This window comes from Lactuca sativa, chromosome 7, assembly GCF_002870075.4.
Source record: "Lactuca sativa cultivar Salinas chromosome 7, Lsat_Salinas_v11, whole genome shotgun sequence".
Taxonomy (NCBI): domain Eukaryota; kingdom Viridiplantae; phylum Streptophyta; class Magnoliopsida; order Asterales; family Asteraceae; genus Lactuca; species Lactuca sativa.
Window position 1 is genome coordinate 24,945,048 of NC_056629.2, and position 11,845 is coordinate 24,956,892.

At 34.4% G+C, this 11,845-nt stretch overlaps 1 protein-coding gene across 2 annotated transcripts; it reads right to left on the reverse strand.

The window, feature by feature from the left end:
• Positions 1–3,284: 3,284 nt before the first annotated feature.
• On the reverse strand, positions 3,285–8,089 carry LOC111906943 (G-type lectin S-receptor-like serine/threonine-protein kinase SRK). Of its 2 annotated transcripts, none has more exons than XM_023902732.3 (7): positions 6,688–8,089; positions 5,620–5,793; positions 5,148–5,323; positions 4,548–4,758; positions 4,228–4,465; positions 4,002–4,152; positions 3,285–3,761 (listed from the first exon to the last, which is right to left on the reverse strand). In XM_023902732.3, the coding sequence occupies exons 1-7, from the start codon at positions 8,048–8,050 to the stop codon at positions 3,453–3,455; spliced, it is 2,622 nt and encodes an 873-aa protein (XP_023758500.2). In that variant the 5' UTR covers positions 8,051–8,089; the 3' UTR covers positions 3,285–3,452. The 2 variants fall into 2 exon arrangements, with proteins under 2 accessions (XP_023758500.2, XP_042752312.1); XM_042896378.2 differs by having other exon boundaries at positions 5,620–5,662; positions 6,688–6,879.
• Between the last annotated feature and the right edge of the window lie 3,756 nt (positions 8,090–11,845).

Genomic DNA, 11,845 nt, shown 5'->3' on the forward strand with positions numbered 1-11,845 from the left:
TTTTTTTTAGCAAACGAGTGATTTTTGGAAATTTTCTGGTGAGCCTCTGGGCAATTTTCGGCGATCAAAAATACTTTTGTCCAACATGTATCAACCCGATCTACGACCCTGTGAAGACATTTTGCTCCAAAAGCGAGTACGGTGAAAAGTTATAAATGGTAAGAAGCATCCCGGTTCCCAATCTGAACAACTTTTCCGACAAATTTGAATAGTTTTTCCTACTCGCCTTTGCCCTATCTATAGCCTTCAAGTATTGTTTCGTTGAAAAAGTGTGTCGTTTGTGAAATCCCAAGTCATAGTTCGAATGTCGGTTTTAAATCTGAACAAAGCAATGGTAAAGCACGTAATGAATCGGAGTTCTACGACCCCTTTTAATGTGACCCTTAAGATCATATGTTAATTAGCAATATCATTTTAATGTGACTTTTGAGCGTACAATATTTTTCATAAACATGGGTGACTTAATTGTAATACTTATTATTATCTATTTTGGACCCTATCTAGAATTATCTCATGGATAGAATACGTAGAGTAGTGATAGGAGTAGTGGAGCGTCCAATATTTTTTTCATTTTGCTAGTCTACGGTGATTGCTTGGGCAAAAAGTTGTCTCTTTGGAGAGCCCTTCTAATTAGGGCAACCATTTTGGTCTTCACTAAATTTCTTATTTTGTTTATCTTCTTCATTAGTAATGTATGAAGTAATATAATCATATGCTTTCATTTTTTATTTGAAGAGTCTTATACTCAAGTTGTTGAATTCATTCCTATCAATTGATTCCATTTCCATTATCTTCTAGCGGTTAGGATATTTGGTTTTCACTCGGGAGACCCAGGTTCGATTCTTGATAGTAGAACCAATTAATAGGAATTAATTCAACAATAACTTGAGTATAAGACTCTTTAGATCAAATCAGGGCCGGTCTTGAGGAATTCGATATCTTCAAAGGCACACGATGAGTTAGAAAAAGAGGACCATTATTGTTATTATAAATTTTTATTTTTAAATAAGAATATATAATATATAATAATAAAAATTTGGCCTTGCGCATCTAACCCCCCCCCCCCCCCCCCCCCAATTTAACGCCCCCCATGGATCAAATGAAAGCCTATGATTATATTAATGAATGAAGATAAACGAAAGAAAAAAAAATCATTGAAGCCCCAAATGGTTCTTCTTGCCCTAATCAGAGTGGCTCTCTAAAGAGACAACCTTCTACCCAAGCAATCACCGTAGACTAGAAAAATGCGAAAATATTGGATACTCCACTACTCTATGTAGGGTGCAAAATAGATAATTCTAGATAGGGTGCAAAATAGATAATAATAAATATTAAAATTAAGTCCCCATGTTTAACCATATATTTATATAAGACTCATAACTCATTCTCTATTGGTATCTTAGATATAGCTAGTCTTTTACATTTGTTTTATAATTGAAACTGCATTATATTTTCTTATGAATATGTTTTATTTACATAAAGGTCTAGCGAAATTTCCTTAAAATTTTTATAGTAAATATTAACTAAAGTTATCCTTCCTCATATTGACGAAGTATTCTTATAGTTGATAGACCTTATCTTTATTGTAGATAGAGATATGATGTTGTATAAATACGAATTGTAAATCATTGGAATGAGACACGGAAATATACCAATTTACTTGGCATCATAGCGTAAATCTCATTAACCCTACTTCCTCCTCTTGTTCTTCCCTATACGCCATTTTTTTCTCTCTTCTTCTTCTCCAAGGGAACCCATATGGCCTTCCTCCGTCTATACATAGACGATATCTTACTCATCACCTCCTCATTTGGCTTACATCATGAGTTTATGGGTCTATTAGCAAAAGAGTTTGCCATGAAAGATCTTGGACCCCTAAACTATTTTCTTGGAATTTTGGTGTCTCATTACAAAGATTCATTTTTTTGTCACAACAAAAATACGCCACATAAATTTTGGAACGAGTAGGAATGACCTCTTGTCAACCAACTTCCACACCCGTTGACAGTAAGGCCAAATTGAGTAGCACCGATGGAACTCTTTTACCTTCCGGGGGAATACATTATCGTCAGCTGGCAGGGGTTCTCTAATATTTGACTTTCACACGGCCAGGCATAAGCTATGCAGTTCAATAAGTTTGCATGCATATGCAAGCACCCCGAACATCTCATTTTAATGCTCTTAAACGAATTTTGAGGTATATTAAAGGTACTCTTACCACCGGTTGCATCTTCACAAATCACCTTCCAAGAAACTTGTTGCTTATATTGATGTTGATGCTGATTGGGCAGGTTGCTCGGACACAAGACGCCCAACTTCTGGTTACTTTGTCTACTTGGACGATAACCTAATATCTTGGTCCTCTAAGCGTCAACCAACACTCTCCCGATCTAGTGCAGAAGCAGAATACCGAGGAGTTGCAAATGTCGTTTTCGAAACATGTTGGATAGAAATTTGATGTTGGAGCTTCATGTCCCTCCAACTACAGCCACACTGGTCTACTGTGACAACTTTAGCGCCGTTTACTTATCCTGCAACCCGGTTCAAAATCAACGTACCAAGCACATCGAGCTCGACATTCATTTCGTTCGAGAAAAGGTTGTTCAGGGTCAACTCCGTGTATTCCACATTCCTTCTCACTATCAAATTGCGGATATCTTCACAAAGGGTCTACCTTTCATTTGACGATTTCAAAAACAGTCTCAATGTTCGCTATCCTCCCGATTCGACTGCGGGGGTATATTAGCCGAAGATATCCTTCCTCATATTGAGGAAGTATTGTTATAGTTAATAGACCTTATCTTTATTGTAGATAGCAATAGGATGTTGTATAAATACGAATTGTAAATCATTGGAATGAGACATGGAAATATACCAATTAAAAAATTTGGGTAATCTTTTGAAAAAATTGGATGTTACACGCATGATGAAATTATTTATATTCAAACTCTTTTCCTCGAGTAGTTTTGATAGTTGACAAGTACTCTTTTATTTCCAATTGTCAATCATTCAAAGTGTTCATGGATTTTGAAATATTAATCTAAACTGGAATTTCACAAGACGTCATGAAGATAACGAAAACATATAGTATAAAGCTTTCGACTGAAAAATTATTTCAGAATCACTTTAATCAATAAATGCATAAAGGTAATGTTAAGTGATGATAGCTTTATTATGTGTCTTGGTGTCAAAACAATCTTAATTAGAATATATTTTTTCAAGGAAAAGTGTTTGAATTTGTTCTAAAATTTTGATTTTACTTCAAATAAGCTGAAATGTCCATCTCACAAGAACAAACCATTGTATGATAATATAACGAATCCAACCCAAAAGGTTAGCTGTTGTTATAATGTGTAAAATATGGCATAATCACCCTTGTTGTCATAAAAGAATTAATAAAACAAAATTCATTAAGATAATTGTACTATATGGTAGCTAGTTGCTAGTTTTCCCTATCTACCATGCAATATTGATACTGTAATTTCGTTTATGGTCATGAAATCATCTTGTTGGCTTGAAGATTCTGTCTCGGTATTTCTTCTTCTAATAAAGAATCCGGGATATTTTGGTAATGATATTTGTGCATTTTCACTGCACAATAACAATAACACCTTTGACATATTAGGTCTGTCTTCCACGTGTTCTTGAACACATAACAATCCAATTTGTATACATCTCAATACTTCATTCTCTGAAAATTTGGCCCCGATAGATTTGTCTACTAGTTCTAAAGCCTTGCCTTCTTTCCATAAAGTCCAGGTCTAAAAACATTGTCTTTGTTACACATAGGATAATTGAATATATATGATTGAAATAAAATGAACAAAATAATGTAATGAGTCATTAATTACATTATATAATTTGTGTGGAAGGAATGGATTATTTTGTTGGTTAATCAATGAATGTTCAATTTCATTTTTACTTGCAAACAAACATGCCAACATAAAGCTCCATTCCATTCGTTTTTATTACTATATATAAAATGCTATCTTAATACTTACTTCTCCAAGGAGGTTATGTTGGCTACTCGAGTAAGATGATCCTGTGTTCCTTTTACCACTTACTATCTCGAGAACCAAAACCCCAAAACTAAAAACATCCGATTTTGTTGAGAAATGTCCATCCATTGCATATTCAGGAGACATGTAACCACTACATCACATTTTAGAAAAAATATAAGTCTAAAAATTGCGACATTGTTTTTGCATAAAGTACATTGATACTTACTATGTTCCAACCACTTTCTTTGTTTTCGCATCGGTTTGATCACTTCCAAAAATCCGTGCCATACCAAAATCAGATATCTTTGGGTTCATATCTTTATCGAGCAAAATATTACTAGCCTTTAGATCTCGATGAATGATTTTAAATCTTGAATCTTGATGAAGATAAAGAAGCCCTCGAGCAATCCCACACATGATCTCAAGTCTGCTTTTCCAATTGAGTGTCATGTTTTTCTCTTTCTCTATAACAATTCCAAAGAACAAGTTAGGTTTGAGTAAGAAACTTTGTATCAAATGGAAAAAATAAAGCTTGGGAAAACATACCAAAAATGAACATATCAAGACTTTTATTTTCCATGAATTCATAAATTAATAACTTCTCTTTGGCCTCAATGCAACAACCTAATACCCGAACAAGGTTTCGATGTTGCAATTTCGCGATTAGTCGGACCTCGTTTTTTAGTTCCTCAATCCCTTGATCGGAAATTCTTGAGAGCCTTTTTATCGCTACAACTTCACCTTCCATTAATTTACCCTATATTTATAATGTATACACTCATGATAACAACTTACTTATATTTCTTTAATGATAACGCCAAAATATGTATTATGAAACTTATAAAATAGAATATATCCATTACCCTTAATAACAATCGACTGACATATCTTTACCATAACATAATAGTAACATAAGTACATTTATTTACTCATAATAGCAATGCACTTAGTTTTTTTTACCAATCAAAATAATCTGTAGTCTAACACTTGTAAGTATTTTGTAACTTTTATGTTACATGTATGTTGCTATTATTGCTATTATGATTTAAGAATGTAAGTACATTGCTATCATGAGTAAATAAAAGTATGTCGCTTTTTTTTTCATGTTGGCATATTTTAAATGTTAATACGATGCAAATACTTTACCTTGTAAACACACCCGAACCCGCCTTGTCCAAGTTTATTTGCATTCGAGAAGTTGTTTGTGGCTATAACAAGTGTCGAGAAATCAAACAAAGGTAATTCTAGTTCATCCATCTCTCTTTTATTTGGCACAACACTCCCATCATTTAATAAGAAATCTTCGGCTCTTTCTCGTGGACCTAATTTGTATCATAATTAAATATATCAATCACATATTAGAAAACAAGGGTAACGAATATCACAAACCCAATGTTCTTAAGATTAATTCAACTTATATGAGCTCAACTTATCGAAAGTTAATTATGTTTATACTAAATAGTTTGATGACACAAAATACTCTAACATATCAGGACCACAAACGTTTTTTTTAACCTTAGGGGGTTAATGTGAGTATGAATTATTTTCTATGTTACTTTAATTATATCGGTTTTAGACTTATAAACTAAGGTGTTTGACTCTTCAAATTGAAAATTACCTTTTGTCTTTGCCTGTGCTTTCTTCGACAATTGTATCTTCTTCTTCCTCACGTAAAAGAGTATCAATAGAAATGTTAGCAACGCAAAAGCACCGATGCTAATGGCGACAGGTTTGACAACTTTGTTGTCATTACTGGAGCCATTTTGAGACCTTTTAATCATCGGTGTTTTGTCTGTAGTGAATAAGTTCATACTTTTAATAATCGGTGATTTGAAATGGGTTTCAAAATCAGGTTTATATGGGTGTGAGATGAGTCAAATTAATTTTTAATAATAAAAGATTACAAACTAGCATTAAGGTAAAAATGGTCATTTCATGTATGCTTAGGACAAATATCCTGAAAATATACTGATCGAATGAAAAAAAAAATGCAAATTACCAAATAAATATCTACCACTAATAAGAAATATGTTCAATTATATGCCACAATTATCGTTTGATAAACCGAAAATCTCAATCAATCTTTGACATGATCTAGCATTTCTAAGCTTTTGAAAGCTTAAATAGTTCACAAATTTGCATAATCGCAAAATTTTTCCTACAAATTCGTTGGTTCATGGAAAACGTTGACGAACTTCGATAATCAATAGAGTAAATTACACGAATGGTCCCTATGGTTTGCGATAATTTGTGTGCTTGGTCCCTAACTTATTTTTTAACTCGGAATGTCCCTATTGTTTGTTTTTGTTACGCACTTGGTCCCTACTATTTGTTTTCGTTACGCGCTTGGTCCCTGTTTTACCTAAAAAGACTATTATTTAAATAGGGACCTTCTAAATTAAAAAATAAGTTAATGACCAAATACGTAAATTACCCTAAACCATAGGGACCATTCGTGTATTTTACTCTAATCAATACCCCTTTTTTCTACGATACTGAAAATTCAACTTTATAATGCTGTTTAGATGTTTAATTAAATTTTTAATTAATCTTTTTCATTTCACATATTATTAAAAGGTTTGATCGAATGCAAGTGAAGGGTAAGAATCTGTGCATTGTAACTTGTACGATACAAGTTTATATTGCACGAATCTTCACCTTCGACATTCTGGAGTTAGAAACATACCCAAGTCAGAGGCTGCAACTCTAAGGTAAAGATCTTGTCCACCACCTTCAAAATCTGCATACTTCCTCATATCGATGAGATCCACTTCCCAAATCACACAACCCGACCCGCCTTCAGTGATATTCATATTAGCATAAGCCACACAAGAGCAACTCCTCTTGCAAATCTCACCACACTCGCTCAGATTCATCGTCTGATTAACAATCGCCTTCGAACTCTCCGGCAATTTCATGTGCTTCAATAGCAGAAATCCATCCGACCCACAATCCAATTCGGAGCTCCGAACACATCCGTCAGACCCATCTCGTAGATCCCATGCTTGTTTGTTTTCCGGCCGGAATCCTGTCATACAATTGCAGACCGGTGCAGTGGTTGCATCGCAAACGCCGAACGGACCACATTCACTAAAGTGATCGCATAATTCACCGGGAAAAGCCCAGAATACATTCCAAGTTTTTGTTGTTTCTGCCCAAACAAGTCTTTCACTTATACCAGAAGAAGTTATAACGACTCGCGAATAAACAGAACTATTGGGTATTTCAAATGAATAAACAATCTCCTCGGAATTCTCCTGAAATTCAAAACGCAAAATACTCACCCCATTCATCTCCGGTGTACCGCTGAAAGTTCTCCCGTTCCACGGCCCAGTCCGCCAAATTATAGTTTCCTTGTTAGTTGCCAAAATTTCCGGGAACCCACTGATATTCAGTTTAAAAGAGTAATCACCGGTCGCCGGACTTTCGTTCGTCTTCCACGACTTCAGAAACCGATTAATTCCAGATTTCCTGTCCCACCCCAGTTTCATCTCCGGCAATAGAGTATCAGTCGGATAATCAAAGCTTTGCCAAATGTAATTCTCCGGGTTCTCATCGTTTTCCGGACGAAGCACAAAGTTACCGTTGTCCAAAAGCTGCGCCACCGTCTTCACCACCGGTGTAGATTGATTTGACGACCAGACGATGGTTCCCGCTTGATCTACCACCACCATGTTGCCGTTGTCGAAGATGGTTAGGTTCCCGGAGGATGAATTAATGGGGGTATCTCTGTTAGCTACCCAAACATATGTTATCGGTTGTATTTGTTTATACCAAATTCCTATATACAAATAATTGCTTGTGTTGAAGAAACCCAGCTCGAAAACTTCACCATTAGAGACTAGAGTTTGATTGATGGTGAGGGATTGTGTGGGTGTGATGGTGTCAATGGCTACACAGAGAAAAGGGTAGAATAGAAAGAATGTTAAGATGAAGGTGCTGACATGGCTATGGAGGGTTTTCATTATCTGAAAGTTACAAAGATCAATTGAATTTTTGTTTTTGTCTTTATTGATTTGGGGTATTGAAGATTTTAAGTTGGCTCTCATCTTTAAAGAATTCGTGGAAATGGTGGAATAAACATAAGATGTCGGTGTTATATTTTCTTATAAAAAAAATTGAGTACTTTGACCAGTTAAAGATTGTTTTAAAAATGATGAATCAGAAATACTATTGATCAAGATATAAGTCATGTGAATCACATCATATTTCGTCAAATTTAAAGGTCGTCAAGGAAAAGTATGATTAAGAATTTAAGATAACAACTTGATTATACTACAGGGTTAATTAATTACTTGATAGAAATAAACTATGATTTAAGTATATATTTAGTTACTTTACTGTTTGTTATACACGATTCACAACATTAAACCCCAAACCCCATAGTATTGTTCAAAACTTGTCATTCACCATTTAAACCCCAAACCCCAAATTATTGTTAAAAACATATCATTTGGTCTAGATATTGTAATTTAATGTTTCTTTGGCATCTATGTATCTAAAGGTGTACTCTACTTGATATTAGGAACTTATATAAAATGTTTCACTCGTCTAACTTGGATCATTTCTTACTTAGAATTGAACAAACCGTAAATTGAAGCAATGTCTTCTTCTTAAAATTGAATATCCATGTGATTATGGTTTACCCTCTCTCTTCTTCTTCTTCTTCTTTTTTTTTTTTCGTTTTTCAAGAGTTTGAGGGAAAAAATGTTTTTCTTGGGAATGACCTATGGAACTTAAAAATAGGTGGTATCATGATAACCTAGTTGATCTCAATAAGAAGTTTAAGGCGTAGAAGAGATAATAAATTGGAGGAGGTAATTTTAAAGGGAAGATTATTTCATTGGAAGATGAACTAACATTTACAAGATGAATAAGCATTGAAAAGCTTTGGGTAATAGGATTGCATAAAATGGTAATAGAATTGCATAAAATGGAAGTACAAAAGTGTAATGCATAAAATGGTAATAGAATTGCATAAAATGGAAGTACAAAGGTGTAATGGTTGTGTTGTTTGTTATGTATGTAGTTAAGATAGTTTCTTGAATATTTGTATTGAACTTTTTTGTATAGTTGAAAGTGGAAAATTGAAATATTGATAGTTTGTAATGTTGACATTTTAGTCGTTGGCAGTAATAAGTAGTGTTTTAAAAATCGTTTAGGCAGCCGATTAATGGGCGCCAAGACGTTTGACACTCTTCATGACTGTCTACTAATAATGGTAATCGGTTGTATTAGATAGGCTCGGTCATTAATCAAGCTAGGTGGTTAAAATTTGTCAAAAAGTCAAAATTATCAAAATAGTCAAAATAAATCAATAATAACTGAACAAGAAAATTAAAGATAAAAAATATTTGCATAGTAAACTAAATGCCTTTCTTTGAGACTCACATATCTCTATCTCTCATCACAGTCACTTTTGTTTCTTCATCTCTCATCATTCCAACGTTAACCTTCACAATGACATTGGTCATTAGGTCTCTTTTTTATCTCTAACTCTGATTCTCACAGTCTCTTCTTTTCTTTCTATTTCTCTTTCGTTTGTACTTGAAGTAATATATGTACATGAGTACTGAATTATACATTGCACCTGTCTTTTTATCTCTGGTTTCTCACACATATCTTTCTAACTGTGATATAATAATCTTCAATACGGTTATTTTTGCAAAACATCGAAATTAACCAAAATTTTATAAAACACGAAGATGGTGTTTGACTTTCCACATTATGATAATCTTGATTTCTATGTACCTGAGCTTAAAATTAATCAAACTTTATTATTTCTTTTAACTTTTATCTATATATATAATCTTTGATGTAAATCTAAACGTAAAATGAATCATACTTTGATATTTGATAATATTTATTCTTAAAAAAATCGTTCATAATTTAGGATCCTCAATTTATCCTCGTCTAGGTTGATCAATCATTTGACTCGTGTCAACCGTCTATCTATTTCTACAACTTTAACCGTTGGTAGTAAAACATCATTTCCCGTGATGTTTAATGGAAACATACACTACAAGAATAATAGGCAATAGCAGCGACACCTTTAGCAGTGACAGACACTTTTAGCGGCGACATCAAACAAACGCGTTTTTGTTGCCGCTAAAAGTGTCCATTGCCGCTAAAGGTGTCGCCGCTAAAAGCTTATGTTGGCGATCCGCGACATTTCAACCCTAACCATCAATTTAGGTGATGATCCAACGACTAGGAGGACGTAGAAAACCCCGCGTTATTTTCCCTCCGGTGTGTCGCCGCTATTGTCTGTTCTGGCGATCTGTGTCATTTCAACCCCAACCGTCGATTTAAGCGATGATCCAACGATGTAGAAACCCCGGATTGTTTTCCCTCCGATGTGTCACCGCTAAAGGCTACCCGTCGCTGCTAAAGAGCGTCGATAATAAAATTTGGTTCGTCTTCACTTTCTTCCCTGATCCACTTCTGTGTTTTCCCTTCTTCTCTCTTCTCTTTGCTCACCACCTTCGACCCCATCGGAATTTCACCAAAATCTTCGATATTTCACCTCTCTTCCTCTCCATTCCTCCTCCCCCCCCCCCCCCCCCCCCCCCCCCCCCGCTTTTTCTTTTCCTTTTCTCTTCTCCCTACTAAATTTGTGTTGGTTGTCGGAATTTTGAGACCCCCCACCATTCTCGCCGGAGTATACCGCCACCACCACTGTTCATGACGAAATTTTGATAATTTTGATATTTTAGATGTGTATTTGTATTTGTATTTTGTGTTTGTAGATGTGGATATGTATTTGTATTTGCATTTGTATGTATATGTGTATATTCGGTGTATTTTATGTATGTATATGTGTTTTTGTATGCTCATTTATATGTATATGCATGTAAATTCTGTATGTGTATGTGTTTTTGTATGTATATTTGTATTTTGTATGTGTATTATGTATGTATGTGGATTTGTATGTATACAAATACATACAAATAGCGGCGACACCTTTAGTGGCGACACATAGTATTAGCAGTGACACGCGTTTAACGGCGACAGAAGGCAATAGCGGCGACCAGTGGAGCATTAGTGACGAACCAACAACATCAACCCTTTAGCAGCGACGTGTCGCCGCTAATACCTTTAGCGGCGACATTTTCGACCTTCAACGGCGACGCCCGTCACCGGTAATACTCTAATTTCTTGTAGTGATATGAAATTTATTTGATGGACATTTGCATGAAAATCGATAATAAACAAGATAAACAAGTCCCGCTTCCATTTAATATGCACCAAAGTTGTCCCAAACATAAACATAAACGAAATATATATATCATGTTTGTACAAAAGCTGTGTCCATATGTGTCAAAAGTTGTACAATTACAAAATTTGTGCTATAACAAAAGACTACTAGTTTGTCTTGACCAATTATTTACATTATTCTTAAGAGAAAGATAACACCATTCTCAGCACCATGGCTACCCTCTAAACCTTATAAAATTCATTAGTTTTTTATGAAGTTTGCTTCCTTTCCCTCGTTGAAAGCTAGCAGTAAGAATTTCACATAGAACTTAGCCAAAATTCTAGTGCCTCCTTTCGACTACTACAATTAATCATTGAACCCGAGTATAGAAATCTCATTACATGACATTGTAGTCTTCGAATGCTCGTTAAATGCAAAATCATTTAATCATTTCGGGATAATTAACCATGAATAATTCTTTAATTGGTATAAGAAATGTTTCTAGATGTTTACTAGTTTTTAAAATAATAAAATATAATCAAACAAACTGATTACCAAATCAACAACCTTCATAATTTCAAATACATCTTACGTTATATTCTACATTATATTACAAATTGATTATTTAATCAATTAATACAATTAA